Source organism: Dinoponera quadriceps, unplaced genomic scaffold (genome assembly GCF_001313825.1).
Source record: "Dinoponera quadriceps isolate SergipeBrazil2010 unplaced genomic scaffold, ASM131382v1 scaffold707, whole genome shotgun sequence".
NCBI lineage: Eukaryota > Metazoa > Arthropoda > Insecta > Hymenoptera > Formicidae > Dinoponera > Dinoponera quadriceps.
Genome location: NW_014555450.1, coordinates 394,106 through 416,333, shown reverse-complemented (window position 1 = coordinate 416,333; position 22,228 = coordinate 394,106). Strand labels below are relative to the sequence as shown.

Genomic DNA, 22,228 nt, shown 5'->3' with positions numbered 1-22,228 from the left:
TTGTTTCCGTGGTGGGCCTTTCTTCAACTGTATTTGACACGGAGGAAGTCTCGTAGGAAGTCCTGGTGGAAGAGCGCTCTTGGGGCGCGAAAGCGCAATGACATGGGAATGGCAGGAATACATATGGCATGAATAAACATGTGTATGGAAATACGGGTGGGAATATGGGTGGAGGTATGGGTGGATATATGTGACATATAGGACATAAAGGTGGAAATATATCCGGAAAACAGGGACCTGGGATGTACGGTGGTAATGGGAACGGATACGGTCTTTGCACGGTTCCGTTGAAAACGTCTGATATCCAAGTCGAACTCCGATGATACATGTTTTGTATGGTATTTTCTTCCTCTTCTACAGGTATGCACGCACTGCAGCAGAAATGCAGAAATTAAACCAGATGATATCACGAGGACGCGAATGCAACAGAACACGTGATATAGAATTTATACCAGACGCGGCACTTCGTTCAACTTTAGTCTCGTCTGCGATGTGAACAGTAGGACAGCTCGAAGACGAATGAAGAGAATATTCACGAAGTAGCCCTTGAGTTTAAAGGTTTAACGTGTTTTACCTGATTTGACTCTTCGACCAATCAGAGGTAGATCACGTGACGTTTTTATCTCGACTTTTTATCTCGACCTACCTACCTAAACTTTCTCGAAATATTGACTCGACCCCCGAATAGACTGTATTGCGTCATCTCCTCCTCGTTTTCTTTATACATGCTCGTATTGAATCTCTGAAGTTTGTAACGAATTGAGATAATCTTCTTGAAAGACTTTTTCTACATTAATATATCCTAAGATGTGGAGACAAAGCAGATCATTGTTGGTGAGTGGTGACGTGTCTTACCTAACCGAATTACCTGAAATGCTGTACATTATTCTATAACGAAAATTGGCACGTTTGTGCTTGTCTTAATTAGAAAAACATGATCGGTTCAAATGTTCTATATTGATGATTAAAAACAGTATATCGGAGAACGTTACATACTATTAAATATTGCTACAATATAATTTTGTTAATGATTTTTTTTTATATATCGGGCTCACACTGAACAATACGATTAAAAATGCACAATATTTGTTTATTTATTCCGTTTATTCTGTGTTAAAAATAATTATATTACATCCTCGCAATAGAATTAATCATGAAATGCACGTAAATGCCATGATTCATCATTTCAGTCAATAAACATTGTATATAAAAAATTCAAATATCTCTATTTCAACAAATTTTTTATATAAAAAGCGCAAATTCTATCTGAATCTGGATAACTCTTTACAACTTTATTACCTCGTTGGATATATATCAATAAACGATTCTATAAATCGTTCCTTGCGTTATTCGTATTACTCTTAAAATGCGTTTCGTAAAAATCATTTATCACATCGGTGACAGATTTCACATGTAAAGCTGTAATATCTATTATACGTTGCAACAAATCTATGGTGTGTTTATGATAACGTCTCAATGGTAGGCCCGACAACATTTGTGCGTTTTGCAAAAACGTGTCCGTCTGTTGTTCGTAGCGCCATGAAAAAACTATTAGTGTTATAGTGAGCAGTGAGCTAATTATGAAAAGCCATACAGTCATCCACTTCAGAGATCGATATAATCTAGTACTCGAATTACCATCAGCTATAACAGAAATAATACTGGATGAATTACGAGTCAGATTTGTGTGAATGTAAGTTATGTAAATATAAAGTTTCATTACCTGTGAATTTATGCAATTCGCGTCTAGAATTATTATCAGACAATTCTGTCAATCTTATATTATCATTATTGTCCTGCAAGTCTTTGTTTTGTGTCGAAGCTCCAATTTTACCTGAACTGGTCTTGTGTTCCTTTTCCGAATCCCTTTTCTTCTTCTTCTTATTCTCCTTCTTTGCAGCTGTTACTTCTTTTTCTGTCTCGCCTGGAATACTCAATGTTACAACACGAAACGCGCAATTTGTGCAATAATTGTACAATAAGCAAGTGATATGCAAACAATATAACCTGTGGTATTATTTAATCTTCGCAATTTCTCTTCTTCTATCAGGAGTTTAACAGTGGACAAATAGTTAACAACATTACGAGCGCAAGCTTGACACTCGCTCAAATTGCTACATGGTCCCGCTACACTTGCTACAGCCTCAGTCAAGGGATTTTCTTTCAAATCCAACCATCTTAGGTTCTTTAATTCGCTTAGACTTAATGGTAGTCTGCTGATCTATAAATTACTTTGTATGATATATTTCCTTTGCACGAGGAAGAATTACACGAAGATCGCAAGAATGTTCTTTACCTGATTAGCGTATAAGTCCAGATATTTTAATTGCGTCATTTCACCGAAATTTTCAGGCAGTTCAGTCAACATGTTCCTACTAAGATCTAACTTCACAATTTGTCTCAAAGTAACAAAAGTAGTCTACAACAAGTTTTGTGTTAACAATGGCAGGATTACTTCGATTATAAGGAAAACTTATATTAACAGTAACAACATACCGGCAATGAAACCAGAAGGTTGGTCGACAAATTTACATCTGTGGCTTTTCTGACAGATGCCTAGAATGTGACCAAATATTTGGAAAAAAGGAAAGCTTACAGAAGGAATTTATACCTTGTAATGACTTTTCACATTTCTATGTTTACTATACATTAGATTTATTTACAAAGTTTAAAAATTGCTATGTATTAATTTATTTTGTTCTTATGTACTTTATTAACGTAAAAACTGAATTTTTGCAAACGGAGATTAATGATCGTTACTCACAATTTCTCGTACAGGTACTTCTTTCAGTTCGCATAAACTAAGGTCCAGACTATTGTCTTTCAGTTTGTCTTTTATATTCTTCAGATTCAATTTGACAGTCATATTTGTTCTTTTTATAAAGTACAAGTCGCAAAATAGAGAATACAGCGGTCCGACATGTACCGTATGCTTGCGATATCGGATTGTCCGTTATCGCGTCAGATCGCTGTAACCCTTACGTGTATCATATAAAAATTAAGTCCGTGGCACACGGTGCTTGTTTTCAAGATGTTGAATCGAGATCTAATAGCAGAAGTGCGCTAATCAGAACGCAGCATTAAGTATGTATGTCACTAGATATCACTAGATTCAGCACAAAACAAGCATCTGGTCTGTTTCTTTTAGCTGCACTGCTGAACTGGTGCGGTAAGTTAGAGCAAGACAAAATATATTTTGTCAATCGTGTGCTATGAGTTCAAGTCCCAATCTGTAATAAATATTTTAAGCTTTAAATAATTAACCAATCACATATGAGAAATTGTTGATTGGTCTAGTATTATTCCAGTTGTTTTTCCCTGGATTGCTTGCTGGATAAAAATACAGCATTCTGATTGGTGTATCCCCATCCATTTTCGGAAGTGCGCCAATCAGAACGCAGTATTTTCAATCAGTGAGAAAACAAGCACCGTGTGTCACCGACTTTATATCATATCGGCCATCTCGATTTTAGCTTAACCTAACCTAATCGCCGATCAGTGTTTGCAGGACTGTTCACGTCTTCTCTCTTCCGGCATCTTGCTCGCGTTGCGGTGAGTTTTCTGCTTGTACCATATTTCGTATCCATTTTGTTTCCTCGTCATCGCTCGCAACCTTATTGGAATTCTACTACACGTTCGTTGAGGAAAACGCGCTTTATTTGTACGTCCGATGCGTTTCGCATTTTATCAATGATTTATATCTTTTTTTTCAGAGAGTTCCAGGTTCAGCTGTAGTAACAAGTTGACCATCGATTAAATATGGTAAATATGCGTATACTTTAAAAGTTTGACTTGACAACACGTTATATTCTTGCTAGGAACACTTAAAAATCGCATGTAACTTGTACATAATATAAATGCGTCATTCGCAATATTTATATCTATATTAACGTAACCTCAAGTATCTCTATCACAGTTAAGTTAGTATTGTTCCAGGAAAATGCTATTTTAATGGGTTTTCTTTCAGCCACGTGAAATCAAGGAGATCAAGGATTTCCTCCTGAAAGCCAGAAGGAAAGATGCAAAATGTAAGATACCTAAATGTATTGAAATGTTATGCCGCTCTTATATCCTTGTATACATCTGATTGATTTGCTTGTTCGTAGCTGTGAAAATTAAGAAGAACGCCGACAATGTGAAATTTAAGGTTCGCTGTTCCCGGTTCTTGTATACGCTGGTAATCACTGATAAGGAAAAAGCTGAAAAGCTGAAGCAGTCCCTGCCACCAGGTAAAATAAAATTAATTAAGAATTTCAATTGTTGCTGATGGTTGTATTAAAAAAAAAGAAAAAGAGCAGTTTAGTAAATATTATGAGATAGTTCTTGGTTAAACTACAGAAAGAGTAATGGACCTATAAGAGTTAAAACTGGATATCTTAACGTTGTTAAATATTAATGTGATTGAATATGATATAAAATTTTGACATATATATTAAAGTACAACAGTTGTCAAGCTACTAGCAGTGCGACGAAAAGAGCTCACTAAATTGGAAGTAATGAACTTTCCAGAGTCAAAGTACGGATAATGTAACGCTAGTAAATATTAATACAAATGCATTAACACTTTAATGGCCGCACGTCTACGCAGTCAAACGTCGCCAGGGGCCGGCAATATTTTCTTCGGCGGTAGCATTACACACGTTATGTGAACGGATAATAACAGTTGTTCCGGCTATCACACACATGTTGTGTGAGTGGCCATTAAAATGTTAACATAACATGGCTATAGGAGATATGAAACTTAAACGTACACTGACGAATGCATCGGATTATCTTTCATTAATGCATGTCCAAGCTTTGATATCTTTCCAGTCATATTGATATTGATCATATTAATATTTAATAACATTATATCTTGAGTATTCATGCGTGGATTATTCATTCCTATTGAATACAATCGTGGTATTTATTGATGTTCTTTTGTTTTTTCGCAATATATTTAAATACAAATATTTGACCTTCACAAGGAAAGGTGAAATAGTAGAACGTGAACAGAAAAGTGAGCTCATTAGTAACCCAATGTGAATATGCATTCTATTTGATTAAAACAAAAAAAGAGCACCGAAAATCACCTAGAATAAGTATATATTTTTCAGAAATATAAATAAACATCTTGTGTACTGGGAGTTATGAGTAACTCCTTATCTTTCCTTGCGAGGGTTGAAATGTGATATCTTAAAATATTAAAAATATTATCACAGCGTTCGCTATCGTACGTCACATTGATGCAACGTACCGGTTCTTGCAAAAGACACAAATCACGCGCGTGTAACAGCAATGATTTTTCACCCAATGTCCGTATGAATCAAATTTGTTTTAAATTGTCACGTGAAAAAAGATGGAAAAAATACGAGTGCTTTATATGTGGTTTCCCAAATGAACGATGGTAGCGACCGTGTTATACATGCGCGGCATTAATTATGATAGCATTGAAATTTGTGTGTTGTAGGTTTGCAAGTTAAGGAGGTAAAGAGGAGCGAACGTGTTTGAAATGAATAAATAAATTTGTATTCTTAAATAAGCATTTTCTCTACTTTCCTTACGTTATAAACGAAAAGTTAACGTCACATAATTAATATATAACAATCAAAAATATTCGAGCAGAAATAAGCATCGGGTCCCAATGTATATTTTCTCCCACTTTTGCTTTTTCTTAAACCTTCCGCCCGATTTGAGACTCGCGTGTGTGTGTGTGTGTGTGCATATCTTGATAGTGCTTCAGAAACATTTTTCCCCTCAAAGATACATCTCACATTGTCGTAAATTCGCCTTCAGTTTCGACCTCGTCAAGATGGGAGTGGAAAGGACTAAGGAGGTCGACGAGAACTCCTTGATTTCCACATAAAGTTCAAGTATTTATTTCGTCTATTCCCTGATAGGCGAATACTCTAATCGTTCACACATGAAATGATAAATGTTATATAATTATCTCACAAATCAAGTTATTCGGCATGTTTTACCTTGCGTGAGTAAAAACGTTACCAGGACCGTACTTTTCTATAATACTACGCATTCGCTAGACTGCTATAAACATATATTGAAAGTATTACACAGAACAAGCAACGTCAGACAGTATCGATCTAATCCAAATTGTTATATATTAATATGTAAGCTACATTGGTCACACACGATCGCATGTTACTGATTGTATACAAATACAATAAAACTCATTCTTGTTGTGTGGTAATACCCGCGTCTAAAAATTCTCTCCTGTACTTGACCGAAAAAGGGGTAAGTACGGTTCTGGAAATCGTTCCTTTCGATTACTGTAATGTATCTTACAGAAATAATAGAATTGCATTTCGCATTTTTCCCTCTCTCTCTCTCTCTCTTTTCTCCCACGGGCATGGTATTGTTTTTAAAAAGTGTATGCGCAATGATACCACTTTTCTTCGAACAGAAATATCTAAAGCAGACAGCAAAGTGCGTGTGTGTGTGTATATATATATATATATAGATCAATCATCTTTTTCTCATTCACAGACACGTCGCTCTTCACAAACGGAGCGTACACACACCATATATTCATAGTTCCTAGTACCGTATATTGCAAATTATTCGCATTTTGATATATTCTTTTTTTTTTGTTTCATCCTTAAAACTCCTTACATCTTCCCTTTTTTTTTCTCTCTTGTAAAACTACAGACTATACGTATAAAGTAAATTCTTTGAATAGAATAAAGATACTGGGACCACGATGATATTCACTCATCGCACTCGTGGTAGGTTGCCCTGCAAGAAATACAGATCGATGTAGCAATGTAATCGTAAAATGTGCATTATATTATAAATTAGTTTTATCGGTCCAGGTTGGTCGATTTCATCAGTCGATACTTGAGCGTACACTCAGCATGCGTTTATCTCAACGTTCCTGCATTTCACTTTTAGAGCGCAAACAACGTCTATATAGGCGTCTGAAGAAAGTTTCGAACGTGCCTAAGGTCGGATTTACAACAGGTAGTAAGCTTCAAATCTCACGTTTTTTAAGTCACTAGCTTAATTTTAATTAAATGCGAAAACGTTTCTCGCGTTGTCTGAGGCGCACATTGCGACACAGGCGGCGCTAATATCCGTATCTAACAGAACTCAGATGCGATCAAAGGAACAAGGAATTGAATACAGATCATTAAGAATAATCTGTAGTATAAAACATAAAAAGGAATGGAGAATAAGATACAAAAATATCATACGACAAAATCTACGACGCTGCCCTGCGCCGTCTGCGTCTCAACGTACGCCTGGGCTAAAGCCGCAATTTCTAAGCTGTGTGAATTTTGAGCGATTCCAAGACGAAGCAAGTGTACAGCAAAGTACCTTTGCTTGTCCATGTGGCGTCGAGATAACCTCCTCCCGGAGTCATGTGTCGACAAGGTGTACCGTTTAGTGTGCGCCCGATTCGTCCTGAGTTCCCGAAGATCCGCGGTTTTCATTTTCTCCAGCTTTTGCATAAACTTGGAGATTAAATCCGGACAATTAAGATTCTCTTCCGGCTCCCAGGTGTCGTCTGTTGCACTGAACCCTTTCCATCTGATCAAGAATTCTCTCTTCCCGTTCTTCTTGAAGTGCACCTCGATTATTCTCTCGACCTCGAACTCCTTCAAGCTCTCCTTATCTTTAACATCGTCTTTAACACTCGGCTCATCTGGAAGATCATTTACATGAGAATACACAGGTAACATGTATTATTATGCAGATAAAGCTTCGCCAAATGGAACTTGCCGTTTTCTGTCTGTTTTGCGGAACTACCTCTAGTTTTCTTAGATTTGTCAGCTTTGGGTGTTTTTGCTTTCGTCACTTTTACTTGTTTACTGTCCTCCTTCTCCATCGCCAGAAAGTCCTCTATCAATTGAGGACAGTTGAGGTCCTTTTCATTCTCCCAAGAGTCCGATACACTACTGTAACCCTTCCATCGTACCAAAAATTGTCGACGACCCTTGATAGTGCGATGACCGACGATCACGTCCACCTGAAAAGAGGATCCATGTATATCACGTGGTATATTTAACAGGAGGGAAAAGAAAGTAGCATTTTTTATCACGTCCCAAGTTAATACCACGTTTACAGCGGTTTCTATCCAAGTCTTAATTAGCGCCTAGAACGCAGTGTAGAACCAAATTTAAGTCGACGGAGACGCGACTGAGGACGCTCATTCTACTCCTGCTTCACACGTTTCACAAGCCTCATCGAAGTAGCAATGATTTGATACAAATTCTAATCGGTTTAAAACGTCAGAAAAAGGTTTGCATCAACCTCTGATCTTCTTTATTCGTAATAATTGTCGCTTGTTAGTCGTCGGAGTAGAAACAAACCTGATATTTGTGATCATATGACGAAACTTCGACGGTAATAAATTTATTAAAAGAGACGAACATTTTGGTGGATGGTAGACGATAAAAAGAAAACTTCACATTGCAAAAATTTTCTTCAGGTCTTTCAACCATCCATAAATACCACTTTTATATTTTTCTTGCATTTTCTTTTTTATATATCTTGCCAAAAAATGTAACAAATGCACGAATAATTAATGATTAATCATTTACGGTAAGTTTAATTGATGGGACAAAAGTATCTCAATATCCATTCTCTTTTCAACTGACCGCTGCGTTAATTTTCCGAAGATAAATTCTCAGCATCAGATGATTTATTCATTATATTCCACGAGCGAAAGTTGAACAAGCTTTACACAAAACATCCATCTTCCTCGCTGCTACTTTGCCTCTGATGCAAACTGCTTACCGAATTTGACGGGCATTGAAAGTTCCGGTCTGAGAACTGGACCAGTTTGTAGCATCATTAACTTTTACTTTAATCACAGTTAATAAAAACAACGTATCAAATCTAATTTAACGAAAATAATAATTTATCCGGGCGAACGATCGCTCGCTAACGTGACTCCGTTGATTTTAATACTCTCACTTTTCTCGATATCGATAGTACAAGCGAGAAGCTTCAATGATTCCTACTGTTGCTCTGAACTTGGAACGCAGTTTACACTCCTTCCCGCGCAGCAACGTTCACACCGTTGGAGGGAAGAGCCCGGGGCGGGGGGATAGAGAGAGAGAGAGAGAAAAAGCGGGATAAAGGCGTGAGTGCCGCATTCCAAATTCTGATTTTTGACAAAAGCGCAAACCTGATTGTCTGATAACCCTCTCGGAGCATTATTATCGATAGAAAAGGGAGTCCCGAACAATAAAGAAGGCACAGCGTGCGCGCTGAACGGTGACGGCGCACGAGCCGTAATGATCGGCAGCGTGTTTTCGCGCAGAGTAAATAACGAGAGCGTCGGGGCTGCACTCCTAATCGCGGCGTAAATCAGCGGCACAGAACGATGCCGGTCGCATATGCCGCATAACGCGCGAGAATACACGTCACTAGCGAGGGAGGAGGGCGAGGGGGAGGAAAGAGAGAAAGAGAGAGAGACGGGAGCGCGGCAATATCGTCGAACCGATCTCCCGCGCGCGCGGCAGCAATGGCGGTACATCGTTTTGCGTGCCCGCGCAAGTCTACGCGAAGCGACGGCCGAAAAGGCGCGTCTCACAGGCGAGATGGGGAATTCACACCGAGATGGACGAGGAATATCGGTGCATATGAGCAATTCACCGTACCTCGTACTCATCGTTGTCTTCGCTATCGCGCGCCGAGGTGGACGCTCTCTGGTCCTTCTTCTTGCGCTTGTTCGGGGATGGCTTCCCCGCGATCTTCTCGCCGTTCTCCCGTTCCTCCAGTTTTCCCGCGGTCGACGAGTCGTCTCTCACCTCGGCGGCGTCGTTGTCCGCCGCCACCGGCTGTTTCTGTTGCGCTGAGCTGCGCGAGCGCCTCTTCAGAGTCGATTTTCGCATGATGATGGTGCTCGCAGCCGTCTTGGACGCAGCGTTGTAGTTGTTCCTACCGGCGGCGGGCTTCTGCGTCGCTTCTTTGTCGTTACCGACGAGGCCGCCATTTTCCTCCGAGTCGCTACCGCCGCTCATCGTCCCCGACTTTCCACGCTTGTTCCGCATGTTGAATCGACGCATAATACGACGCCCTTCGATACGTAGTCGCGCAACTCCGTTTCGATACGCTGTCCACAATGTCTGCGAGCAAAATATCACAGTCCCCTTGGAATTCTTACTCGTTGAAAATTTGTCCAGACTCCAGCGCCACCTAAGAAATCACCGTTGAAGGGCGGGAGATTTTACGATAACGGCGCGAACACGGGGCATCCCGATCGAAACTAGCCTTTACCCATACCACCAAATCGAAAATTCATCCGCGATCCCGAAATCCGCAAACTCGCGGCACGTTTATCGATCGAATGAATCGTTTTCACCGATTTATCGCTGCTTTTCATCGCCCGTTCTCCTTATAACCGTTTCTATCGGCGTCTCTCGAAGGTAAAAGTTTTAAATGATGCTGGGAACGGGTCTTTCCAATAGGAGTTTCCAAACTCGAGAAGCCACGTCGAAAATCGCTCACGAGCTTCGTAATTCGGATTTCGCGCGAGAAACATCCGACTTTCAAGTATCTTTACCGTAACAGCCTCCATGGAGTCGAGCTAAAGCGTGGAGCTTCTTACGGCTACTCGAGGTCATTGACATCGGACATCTTGATGACTCGTAGCAATAGGACGCCGGAAGTAATAGGCGGTCCGAATTTACCGTTGAGTCTATTTTACGGTCGACGTTTTAACCATCGATGATGCTTGAAATTCATCACGTGAATTACGACGTTCCGATAATGAGAATCAATTTCAATTCCCCTCGCCTGCCCCGTCTTCTTCTTCCTACCTTGAGAGGATCCTCGGAAACGATCACGTAGTTCGCGCCATCGTGATTCACGTTTGTCACACTTGGCGTTTACGCGCGAAACGAACGTTCTTTGGTTTTTTTCAAATCATAAAGGTAGAACATTTCCCCGGGGTTTCTCTTACGAAAAACTTCACTCGGCCTTAATCGACATCTGCGGGATCGGCCGGTACCAATTACGCGGGACCCGCTGTTTCTCGTTGTCCTGACAACGCCGTGATCCCCGACGATCGACCACCCCTTTACGGCACCCGTCGATTCTAAATTTCTTTTCTAGTCGAATTCTCCTCAGCATGGCCAAATTCGTGAGTACCTACGAGAAGCCCTCGCCTCACATCAGTCTGCCCGATTGGCACGCTAAGCAATGGGAGCTTCGACAATCCTCGGACACCCGGAGATCCGAGGCCTGTCGACTGCGCGACTTCAGCAGATCTGTGCGCCTCGAGACGGACGCGAGGACCAAATGGGACGCTGACATAAACAACGATCGACTGGCGGACAGGTATCCGTACAACATGCGTGTCTAAAAAATCAGACGTCTTTCGAATGTCGGAAAACGGAGAATCTTCACATTTTCCGGGTATCAGTGCGACCATTGAAGGCGAATAAAATGGAAAAAAAAAAATGCAGGAATAATAACTATTTGCGCTGATTGCAGTAGAACTTAATCTCGTTCTTCTTGCATGAGCAGAACTATATTTAATTTGTTAAATATTCAGAGAGAGAGAGAGAGAGAGAGAGAGGGAAAGTCACATTTTACCAATTTTTTGCAGTAGGAATCTTTGTCGATCCTTACGCAAAGTCTTTTTAGTAGATTCATTCATTTGGTAAGACGAAAGCTTTCAGCAACGAGTAAAATGTTTTTGCCATTCTCTAAAAAATGCAAACAAAAGCTTGGTCCGATGGCTCAGAAGACCAGCAACAGATTAATATGGCTGCTATGCGGTATGCTTGTTTACATTACCTTTTTTCTTTACTTTCATCTGATCCCCGTTTCTTTTTAAACTCTTTCTTTCCCTTTCTTCTTTTTCTAATGGTGATTGTCTATTTATACAATATTGCACCATCTGTTGCTTGTACAGGATTTATCCTGAAACATAGCGAAACAGATTCTATTTTATCCTACTCTATGATATCTAGGCGAGGAAACGTAAAAAAAAGGGTTTAATTTCATTCTGTAATGTTTTGACACATACACAACCGATACCGTCTTCCGTCTGCTTCTTACTGGACATCACTTTCAACTATCTTCCCTACAATATTTCTCACAAAGCGTGTGAAAAGATCCAATAAAGTGTGGCATCATCTGAATATTTATCATGAACATCTTCCTTCTTTTCTTGCAGAGTCACGGAACTGTCGAGATGGAGAAATGATCTCGAGGACTTGATGCGACAGTTGTTACTCGAAATACGTTCGCTGAGCAACGAGAAGAGCAACGTGGAGAGAGAAATTGAGAATATGAATTATCTTCTGCAAGTGGTCAGTGAATGCATCTCGATGAGGGACCGTCGTAGGAGAACCGAACTCACGTACGACGAGGCCGATATCCAGCTGAAGAAGGAGCTCTGCGTGGTCGCAAACATTCAAGACGCGTTTATCAAGAGGTGAGGCTAAGGCTAAGGATGATTTTTTGGACTGGACTCATCAGACTTTTGGTCTGTTTTCTGTTCCTGAACTATGTTACTCCTTTTACCATTTTTTTCCCTATTAACTGCTAAGAGTCTTATTGTTACAACTAATCTGAAAGATTATCAAGTAATTAATTCTGTTAATTAGTCATTTATTTGAGTCAGAAAATCCATTCAGTGATGGTTTCTGCACTCATGCTTCCTACAAACTCTAATGTGGTTTGTAAATATTTTTGTTTTACTTAACAAAAAACGAGTAATTCGACGGAATTGACCAATCGCATTGATCGGTTCAGCTAATTCGAATGTGATTGGTCAATTCTGTTGAGTTAGTCGTCGATTAGATTTGTCATGATGATGGAAACGAATGAAAAGAGGAACCTGTCCCGAGCTTTCTTCATGTCACAGAGCGCAGACTGCGTGGGAGAAGTTGAATCATTTGGAGAACCTCCGGTTCGACCTGAGCGTGGATGTGCAGGACAAGAATGAGGCCATCCAGATAGACGGGGAGAATCTCGCGTTGGACCGCGCTGGTTCCAACATAAGTTACAAACCGACACTGCCAATTGGCGAGAAAACGCGGTAAAGTCCGAGTTCCGTGAGCACGTTCCGGAGCTGTGAACAGTTCTAACTTGTCTTCTCCCCGTTTCGACAGTTCGATCACGTATGCGATGTGGCTGGACCGATGTCACCGCGTGAAAACGTCGATTAGAGACAAGATGGGCGACTCTCGCAGTTTTCGCGAGGCTACGCGCGCGATGCGGGAACACGCGTGGAACGACATCAGGGCTCAGCAAGATGCGACGGATTACACCTTGAGAAAGAGGATCTATCACACGCAAAAGGCCAGGAACGAGCTGGACTGGCAGAAGCTCAAGGTGCTCGCGCGCCAGATCGATCGTATTTACGCTTTTATTCGGAATATATTCCGATCAAGAGGGGATAAGAAACAGCGTATTAAAGTATAAAGCTATAATCGAGAACAAGCGTTAAATATGTAATAGAAGAGAAGGGAAGAGACTCAACGAGATTAAATATAACAGGAAAAAGACACTCTCTCTCTCTCTTTCTTATACTTATGTTTCTCGGTCTGGAACAGGTGCAGAATGAAATGGAGGCGTTGATGAAGGAGATAAGTCGGTTGGAAGAGGCGTTGGCGAAGAAAATGGACGTGACCAAGTGCGCGGAGACGCGTTTGGAAAATCGCACTTATCGGCCCGGACACGAGCACTGCGCGGACGAGGTCGAGACGGGCTTGCGGGGCGAGATTCAACAACTGAGACAGACCAAGGAGAATTTGATCGGTGCTGTCGAGAACGCAAAGTACGTAGTAATTTCGGTAACCGATCGTTCGTCGGCTCGCGTCTTATCACTGCTTGACCCGGTGAGGATTCGTTTTCAGAACGAGCCACAACGGTTTGGAGTCCTTGCTCACGCGTATCGACCACGAGCTGGACGATAAGCAGCACTCCATGAACATCGACGTCATGTGCTTAGACTCGAGAGCAATACTGAAGACAGGCGACAGGGCGCGCTTGCCCAACGAGACCGATCGCAATATCGTGTTAACGCGCATGGAGCAGGAGATTCCGCTGGAGTCTCAAGTCCAGCGCACGGCCTCGTGTTAGGGCGTTGCGGAGCACAGAAAAACGCAAGCGGTAAGACCTGAGCAAATTGACCGGTCACAGTCGATTGTCCTTTTGACCGTAAGGAGAATAATCCACTGCGATCCGTTCATTTTCTCACCGTCTATGTTCTTGTGTGTGACATGGCCCTTAAGCGTGGTCTACAATGAACAGTAGGAGTATGTTCATAAGAAGAATTAGAAACTGACCAATCATGTTCGAGTGTTAAGAGAATAACCGACTGTGATTAGTTAATTTTTTACTCTTCCTTCGTATAAACATACTCCTACCGCCCATTGTAGATGACACTTTTTGGGCCGAATCTACGATCGGTGTGGCAAGTCTTCAGCCTTTTTCGCTCGGAGTACCGAATTGTAAAACGGAATTTCTGGCAGGAAGCGTTTCCACATCATTCTGTCTTCGTTAGGCATTCGATGAATAACAAAGATAGGATGATGCTCGTGTCGATTTGTGTCATCGAATGGCAAGCACTAATAGTGATTCTCGGCGGTGCGGGAAACGCCTTTTGTCAGAAATAACGTTTCATTCCTTAGAACAGAAGGCTTACCGCACCGCAATTATATACCCGGGCTTATCCGAGATGATATACAATCGCGAAGATCGTCGTCACGTTTTGATTGTTGTCCACGTGCAGCCGATCGTTCGTGTTATTTCGTTATGTCACGTCGCATTGCGGTACATAATCTCAAGTTTCAAAGCCAAAGTGACGTTCAGCGAGTTTCCGTCCTCCCTACGGATCGTCGCACGTGAAGACATTGCAATAACTGCAAAGCAGAAGGCCAATTGATCAACTACAATCGATTATTCTCGAACCGGTAAGTCCGGATCTCTCTAATAGATTCGAGCAAGCTTTTAGCCTTTCGCTCTAAGCAATAAGATATAACGTAATTTCTGACAAAAGTCACTTCCCGCGCCGCGAAAATTGGTAATAATCCTTAAAACTTGGGAATCGCGACTTCCGATGATGGATGGAGACGCTTTTCGCTCGAAGTTTAATAGTTTGTTCGGAGCAAATCGCTCGTTACACCTACTGTAGATCCGGACTAAGGAAAATGGTCGATTGTGGTTGGTCAATTTGCTCGTTGCTTTTTATGGTTGCAACGAGATAATTTCTCATCACGAGCAGCGGCCTTATGATATGCGTGCGAGCGTACGGTGCTCGCCATATACGACACGGTTCCCAATTAACTGTTCATGGAATCGGGTTTGGACGTGATCAGGGCGTAATCCGTGATGAAGGAGTACGTCAGACTGCGTTCCAGGTTCTTCAGCGCCCTCGCGTGTATCTCGCCGATTTTCTTCGCGTCGCCGTACTTCGTCTCGAACTTGATGTGGTCTATCCAGACGGACGTGTCGGTGCTGCCGAACTGGTGGGTCGCCAATTCGTGAGGTCGCCGCGCGTGCCTCACCGAGACGTCCGGCTGCATGACCTCGAGCGACGCCATCTTTCTGTGAAATCTCAGCGAGAACGGCGGCTGCATGCACAGGCCGTCGTACGCCTTGCGAGCCGCACGGATGCCTGGAATAGAATTAACATGTTAGGGTAGTGTTAATAATGTCAGATTAATCTGACCGTTCAGTGAAAGCCACCCTAACAACGTGTCGCAATGAGGGAATAATAATGACTAACGAGCGATAATAAGAACTACTAACGTTAATTTCTGGTTCTGCCGTTCCGATAATAATCGGAAATAATCTAACGATATAATCAATAATCGAAGGGCTGATAATTTTTATCTGCGTTTAATGAGACAGATAATTCCTCGATTGGTGGCGATCTTAAATCGCTGATTAATCGGAATCCGATGGATCGGATCATCCATAGATTAAGAAACATAGATGTGCGATATTCGAACTCCCGAACGTGAAAAGTGATCGAATGATAAGGATATATTCAGCATATATACATATGTGTATTTGAATTTGATTACTTTTCGTCAAGACGAGCCACTCGATATAAGTGGACTTGATATCTCTGGCGATGAGGGGATGCGCCTGTAAAGCCGCTTGGAATGCCTCTTCGGTTTTCTCCGAGTTTTTCGTTTGCACATGCAGAATCCGCATTCTCCACAGAGGCAACGCTTTCTCCCCTAATATCTCCGTCACCTGTAACAATCCATGGTTTTCCCGTTCTCCGGTGATCGAGTGTCAATTAATATTGCGAGCTACTCACCTTCGGATATATCGCGGCCGCTTCTTCCTCCTGCCCGGAGAGCAACAGATGCCTCACTCGCTCTTGCCAAAGATTCACGCTGTTCGGCACCGCATCAGTCGCTCCGCATAGAACTTGATTCAGCCTCTTCTGCGCGTTCTCGTCGCCTGTCTCGGCGCTCAGCATTTTGATCTGCGAGGTAAACCCGGTTATTTCGTTGCACGCGATTGCGAACGGCGGTTCTGCGGATGTTGAGTAACAAACCCAGTCCGAATAATATTCTTCCTTCAGCTTCTTCGCCTGATGAGCCTGTGCCAAGGCGGTCCTCAGCAGTTTCCTCTTGAAATTAGGCAACGACTGTAGATCCTTATTGATGTCCAGTAAGCGTTTTATGTAGAGCGACCACATCTCCTCGGTCTTAATTTTCTTCACGGCCGTTTGATAGACCTTGTTACAGGCGGTGATGCGATCCCTGAGTGAGGCTTGCTCGGAATTGTCCAGCTCCATCGGCGTGTCGGTGAGACCAGGCTGGACCAGGCCTTGCAACTCGCGATCCGCCATCTTGTCCCACATTAAAGCTTCGTGGGCGTATTCCCGAATCATATCGCTGTAATTATAAATTCATCGGGATGTACTCTCGACACCAACGCACGTTTTATTTACTAAAGAGAAAAGTTATACTTACTATTATGTTTAGTATAAATACTTGATGTTTATAACGTCACTATATTTATACCTAATAATCTTCTTCTGCAATTTCTCCGTGTTGTCATATTCTTCGGTAATGGCGAGCAGCTTGATTATGAATTTGATGTCATTGACGCGTTCGACAGCCTGCTGATATATCACGTACGCCCTCCTCAGCGGCAACGGCATCTCGTTGTCGTCCACCGTCGACGCTGAATTGTCCTCCTGGTTCTCAGCATTCTCAGCGTTGTTAGACGCGGATACGTGATCGTTCAACTCGAGTCTACACGAAGTAAATAGATGCGGTTACGAAGGATGATATTGAGAAGTCGCAAAATAGACCATTAAGGGAGATGTTCTTGCTATTGTTACCTGAAAGCTTCAATGTACAACAATTGTGAATCCGGATGAATGTGTAAACCCCTGAGGAGGAACTGCCGAGCATTCTGCTTGTTGTTGTTCTCGTCCAACTCCCAACACGCCGCTACTTGCCAGCATTTCGGCTCGTCCCTGTGCACTTGCAACATTCTGCTGATCAAGTGACTGATATTGCTGTGAAAATGCTAAGAGACCTATGTTACATTATGTAAACACACACATACGCTGTGAAACAGCAGAAATCTACTTGTCTCGTTACTTACTACATGCTTGCAAAACTTTATGTAGGCGATCCAAAATCTGATATCTTGAAACTTGAATATCGCGTCTTTATATAAATTGTTCATTCTATTCGCTATAGCAAAATCAATGTCTGACTTTTTTTGGGTAATGCCGTATTTCTGAAAAAAAAATAATGTATTGATATACCACGGTACATGCGACTGTCATTTTGTAATTTTCTTGAATTTAATTTTTACGCTCAGAATACCTGAATTACTCACATCTCTTCGTTGTTTGATCAATTTCAAAAGATCCATTTCATAATGTATGTATTCCACATAGTCCTCCTTGCACTTTGTGTGACGCTGAATTTTGCACTCAAACTCCTTCAGCTTCTTGGCAATAGCCCTGAGATATATTAGACGGTTGATTAGTGCGATGCTTAATGTAAATCTATCGCTGTATCATTTGTTTTGACTTACCGAATCTCATTTTTCTCAAAGAGTTTGATCCTTTCCATTTGCTCCAGCTCAGGAAGCGTATCCTCGTAACGTTTCTCCGCAAATTCAACCATTTTCCAGACTTTTCTGTAAACTATATAGAATATATTTAGAATTAATTTCACAAGAAGAATAATATAAATTTCATTAAAATCCCATGTAAACTTTATAGAACCTGTGTACACTTTGAGCAGCTCAGCGAGGCCGAACTGCCCTCTTGGAAAATAGGCGACGAACTTCAGCGCCCCCTATCTTGAAGCCAAATGTGACCGAACTAAACGGGTCACGTGGTAGAAAGTAGGAATACGGGCATACATATAATCCTTTAAAGTCAGCGGTATGCTTGTTTCGTGCTGGATTGTTTGCTGAATGGGAATACTGCGTTTTGATTGGTGTATTGTCATCCATTTTTGGAAATGCACCAATCAGAACGCAATATTTCTATCCAGCGAGCAATCTAGCACGAAAACAAGCATCGTGTGCTGCTGACTTTAAACTTAACCTGATGATAACGTAAAAATAATAGTTCCTCTATTTATGATTAATCATTAGATTTTAAAAATTATCATTAGACAAAACCATCGGTTTAATGATTAACCGTGAGTAGAAAGACACAATTTTTACATCATCGGTTTTAAACCACAAGTTGATCGGAAAATGAAAGATCGTGTCTACGGATGCGTTCCGGCAGCACGCTATCAGCGTTATTATGTCCTTCCATCCTTGTTTTACGTCTAATGAACAAGGATAGACACAATAGCTGATAACGCGCTCCCCGAACGCAGCTATCAGTTTGCCGGACAGGCCGTTACGGTGTGGACATTTTCAAGCTTCTCTCTGACAGCAGTAACGAAGCAGATCGAGTGAGCTAATATTGTCTTCAGTCTTATATCGTGAAATATGGAGAAATTTAATACACAATGTCGTAATAATAAACGTTAACACAACACTTCATTTCTTCATTTCTTATTCGTGCAACTGATATAAATCATCAATTTTGCCGTTTAATAATCATGTACAAGTAAAGAATATAGAATCATGTACAATAATGTACAATAATCATGTAAGTAAAAAACAACAAGTAAAGAAATATAGTAAGAAATATAGTATTTACAAGTAAAAAAATATAGAATCCTGATTAGACGAAAAATTAGTATCGAAGTAGCCTTCAACTTTCCATTAAGTTTGATGTCAAGTTCTATGTTAATAACTATAATTTCCCAATCGATGAACTAATGTTTATATCGTCGTATGATTTAGGATTCGATCCTTTCGGTTTAGTTCACATGTCACTATGTCACTGAAATTCGAACTGATAGCCGCGGTATCTGAAAATATGGGCATTGGAATAAACGGTGATTTACCGTGGCGTTTAAAGTAAGTTTTCTAATAATTGTTCGCGCGCGATTCAGAGGTCGCTATATTCTATATATATATAGAAACTTTAGAAATAATTTATCTGCAAATAAAGCTAATTAATTCGTAGAACCGAAATGGCATATTTTACACGCATGACAACGGTGACAAAAGATGAAAATAAAAAGAATGTCGTACTTATGGGTCGGCGCACTTGGGATTGTATGCCTGAAAAGTACCGGCCTCTGAAAAACCGCATAAATATGGTGTTAACGTCGCAGTTGATGTAATTATAAATTATAATTATAGATATAATTATAAATGAATTAATGAATACGATGAAAATGAAATGCTCTCAAAAATATGTTACGGATATTACGCTAATTTTAGGAATTACGGAGATAAGGCGATAGTGTGCTCAAGTATATCGAATGCTCTCGAAATAATCGCAGGAATGCAAAATAAAGTGGAAAGAATATGGGTGATAGGCGGAAGTAAAGTATACAAGGTATCTTACATAAATTATGTACATGCAGTAATGTGTCGACGAGTTATTGTTATAAATATCTTGATACATAAATTTGAATGAAGGAAATAATTATTTAAATTCCACACCAGGAAACCATCGAATCCCCACATTTTGGAAGACTGTATCTCACACGTATAAGGAAAAGCTTTGAATGCGACACATTCTTTCCACCTATTCCAAATAACTTTGTGCTGGTACAGTAAGTAATCGTAATCCTCTGCCCAACTTTTGCAATGCTTTTCTACTAATTATATCCAATTACAGAGATCCAGTGGTACCGCAAGGTATACAAGAGGAAAAAGGAATCGAATTCGTATATGAAGTGTATAAGAAGAAATAACGACAATTACATCACATGACTTATACACTCCAGCCGCATAAATTACATGCGAACACAGGATTCATTTATGGAAAATAAGTTTTTTTTAATAAAACAATACTCAACAAACTTTTACACGACAGAACATTCCTGACCTGATAAAAGTAACACAAACGCTTTACAGATTTTATCAATCGTGTGTAACCGTTGATATTTAATAATGTGCAACGTATATGTCTTTAATATTTTATTCCGTCAAATTTGATTAATAGTAAGGTAATTGGTAACTGAAGTCACGTTTGTATATTTAACCACACCAACGCAATACTACATTAACCAGGTGGCCACTGCATCTGCCGACCACCGAGAACGTGTAAATGCAGATGGAACACAGATTGTGCGCCATGCTTTCCGTCGTTGATAACTAAACGAAATCCATTCTTCAAGCCTTCTTGCCTTGCAACCTTGCGAGCAACGATCATCAAGTGACCGAGTAGGTTTTCGTCCTCATCAGCAGACTTGGATAATTGCTCGATCGGTTTTCTTGGAATCACCAGGAAATGCACAGGTGCTTGAGGATTTACATCGTTAAATGCAACACACTGTGAAACATAGATATAATAGTTACACAGATATATTAGTGACATTGAAGTGATTGTAACATAATCGTGTTTCATTCTTACATTGATCGAGAAACAATGTATGATAATGACTCAGCTGAATAGAACACACGATTATATAATAATTACAGATAAGAGTTTATGATAACAATGTCATGTACAGAGGAATAGTAAGGTGCCAGTCATATCAATCATAAATCTGTCACAGAGTTCCACATAATTCGATATGATAAATTATATTAGATAGTTTACCTGGTCGTCTTCGTAAATAAACTTGCATGGGATTTCTTTACGTAGTATTTTCCCGAATATCGTGTCGCCACCCGGAGCAGCGGATTGCGCTTTCTCCACTTCAGACGCCATTTTTCTCGAGCAAAAATAGGCCGGCGAAATGACACCACGGTATCCTATATGTCTGCAGGTATTTATGGTAAAATTTGCTAATAACTTCATGCTTATCACTGTTACCGCAAGCCCATATTTCATTTACGCAACCATTATCAGTTGTTATAGCCCGGCCAAAGTGACCGAACGTCACATGCTTTATTCTTACTATAGTTTCATACGATTTTCGACCTTACGTCTATATGTAGACGTGATACATAAGGTTGAAAATCGTACGAATAACTTTAGTCACAATGTTAAGGCTGATATACACCAGGCGTCAAAATCTTGATATTATAAGTAACCAGTTATTTAAACAGTTTTTAACTTTTCATGTACACGAATAAAGTAAAAAAATCGTATGAAATCTGAATAAATAAGTATATCTATTTTATTTTAGATGTGGGAAGCACACGTAAAATTCGCAGATTAAATGATTAAGAATTCAAAATACTCAAGTTTGCAAGTTACTCATCAGAATTAAGTAATTGGTTTATTAAAATAATTTTATTTAAAAGTGAACTTGTTGAAGAAACGCTTATAAATGTCTTGATGGGTAATATATCGGGAAGATAGATTTAAATTTGTATGACACACACGGATTTCTCTACATATAAAACTATAAAATTTTTATTTCGTAATACAGTCTTATAGATATTTGTATACATATATTAATACAATGTGTTTATCTATCTTCTACATCTTAATATAATAATACGTGGTTAATATGCATATAAATATTGTGTCACTTATTGTGCTCTATACACATGTTGTCAATATACAGTACAGTAATAAAAATACAATAGTGATTGCAATGGCTTATGGTACATACATATGGCAGTGTATTTTCTGGTTTTTTCTGGAAGATCCTAAATCTTTCCGGTCCTAATGGGTCACACATAGGCCCCAGTCTTAGAAAAATATAATTCTACTTACGGATATACTTATATTATTAATTTAATCGTTAAATTAAATCTAAGTTATACATGTTCGCTTCCTGATCTCTAAGATTTGTTGTAA

At 40.3% G+C, this 22,228-nt stretch overlaps 7 protein-coding genes across 11 annotated transcripts; 3 read left to right on the top strand and 4 right to left on the bottom strand.

The window, feature by feature from the left end:
* Positions 1-1,241: 1,241 nt before the first annotated feature.
* On the bottom strand, positions 1,242-3,002 carry LOC106744222 (leucine-rich repeat-containing protein 59). Its single transcript, XM_014618795.1, has 6 exons — positions 2,765-3,002; positions 2,497-2,556; positions 2,297-2,419; positions 2,008-2,221; positions 1,724-1,924; positions 1,242-1,644 (listed from the first exon to the last, which is right to left on the bottom strand). Exons 1-6 carry the CDS (start codon positions 2,864-2,866, stop codon positions 1,328-1,330), a joined length of 1,017 nt encoding a protein of 338 aa, XP_014474281.1. The 5' UTR covers positions 2,867-3,002; the 3' UTR covers positions 1,242-1,327.
* Positions 3,003-3,464: 462 nt separating this feature from the next.
* Positions 3,465-5,522, top strand: LOC106744227 (60S ribosomal protein L38). Its single transcript, XM_014618803.1, has 5 exons — positions 3,465-3,552; positions 3,714-3,762; positions 3,968-4,028; positions 4,107-4,229; positions 5,450-5,522. Exons 2-5 carry the CDS (start codon positions 3,760-3,762, stop codon positions 5,488-5,490), a joined length of 228 nt encoding a protein of 75 aa, XP_014474289.1. The 5' UTR covers positions 3,465-3,552; positions 3,714-3,759; the 3' UTR covers positions 5,491-5,522.
* Positions 5,523-5,834: 312 nt separating this feature from the next.
* Positions 5,835-10,114, bottom strand: LOC106744224 (chromodomain-helicase-DNA-binding protein 1-like). The gene is made up of 4 exons (XM_014618796.1): positions 9,606-10,114; positions 7,720-7,966; positions 7,315-7,642; positions 5,835-6,732 (listed from the first exon to the last, which is right to left on the bottom strand). The coding sequence occupies exons 1-4, from the start codon at positions 10,011-10,013 to the stop codon at positions 6,705-6,707; spliced, it is 1,011 nt and encodes a 336-aa protein (XP_014474282.1). The 5' UTR covers positions 10,014-10,114; the 3' UTR covers positions 5,835-6,704.
* A 938-nt stretch (positions 10,115-11,052) lies between these two features.
* On the top strand, positions 11,053-14,051 carry LOC106744221 (tektin-2). Its single transcript, XM_014618794.1, has 6 exons — positions 11,053-11,286; positions 12,131-12,391; positions 12,824-12,997; positions 13,071-13,293; positions 13,515-13,738; positions 13,818-14,051. The coding sequence occupies exons 1-6, from the start codon at positions 11,078-11,080 to the stop codon at positions 14,041-14,043; spliced, it is 1,317 nt and encodes a 438-aa protein (XP_014474280.1). The 5' UTR covers positions 11,053-11,077; the 3' UTR covers positions 14,044-14,051.
* Positions 14,052-15,221: 1,170 nt separating this feature from the next.
* On the bottom strand, positions 15,222-18,282 carry LOC106744220 (U3 small nucleolar RNA-associated protein 6 homolog). 2 transcript variants are annotated; one of them, XM_014618792.1, is made up of 10 exons: positions 18,176-18,282; positions 17,983-18,094; positions 17,782-17,908; positions 17,542-17,679; positions 17,273-17,463; positions 16,950-17,183; positions 16,478-16,820; positions 16,235-16,405; positions 15,993-16,167; positions 15,222-15,580 (listed from the first exon to the last, which is right to left on the bottom strand). In XM_014618792.1, the coding sequence occupies exons 2-10, from the start codon at positions 18,072-18,074 to the stop codon at positions 15,246-15,248; spliced, it is 1,806 nt and encodes a 601-aa protein (XP_014474278.1). In that variant the 5' UTR covers positions 18,075-18,094; positions 18,176-18,282; the 3' UTR covers positions 15,222-15,245. The 2 variants fall into 2 exon arrangements, with proteins under 2 accessions (XP_014474278.1, XP_014474279.1); XM_014618793.1 differs by lacking the exon at positions 18,176-18,282 and having other exon boundaries at positions 17,983-18,169.
* Positions 18,283-18,383: 101 nt separating this feature from the next.
* Positions 18,384-20,349, top strand: LOC106744225 (dihydrofolate reductase). 4 transcript variants are annotated; one of them, XM_014618797.1, is made up of 7 exons: positions 18,385-18,513; positions 18,786-18,863; positions 19,261-19,377; positions 19,487-19,642; positions 19,747-19,864; positions 19,975-20,084; positions 20,150-20,349. In XM_014618797.1, exons 1-7 carry the CDS (start codon positions 18,506-18,508, stop codon positions 20,223-20,225), a joined length of 663 nt encoding a protein of 220 aa, XP_014474283.1. In that variant the 5' UTR covers positions 18,385-18,505; the 3' UTR covers positions 20,226-20,349. The 4 variants fall into 4 exon arrangements, with proteins under 4 accessions (XP_014474284.1, XP_014474283.1, XP_014474287.1 ...); XM_014618799.1 differs by having other exon boundaries at positions 18,455-18,599; positions 18,786-19,063; positions 20,150-20,225; XM_014618798.1 differs by lacking the exon at positions 18,786-18,863 and having other exon boundaries at positions 18,384-18,513; positions 20,150-20,225.
* Positions 20,350-20,438: 89 nt separating this feature from the next.
* On the bottom strand, positions 20,439-21,360 carry LOC106744226 (histidine triad nucleotide-binding protein 1). Its single transcript, XM_014618802.1, has 2 exons — positions 21,077-21,360; positions 20,439-20,806 (listed from the first exon to the last, which is right to left on the bottom strand). Exons 1-2 carry the CDS (start codon positions 21,308-21,310, stop codon positions 20,537-20,539), a joined length of 504 nt encoding a protein of 167 aa, XP_014474288.1. The 5' UTR covers positions 21,311-21,360; the 3' UTR covers positions 20,439-20,536.
* Between the last annotated feature and the right edge of the window lie 868 nt (positions 21,361-22,228).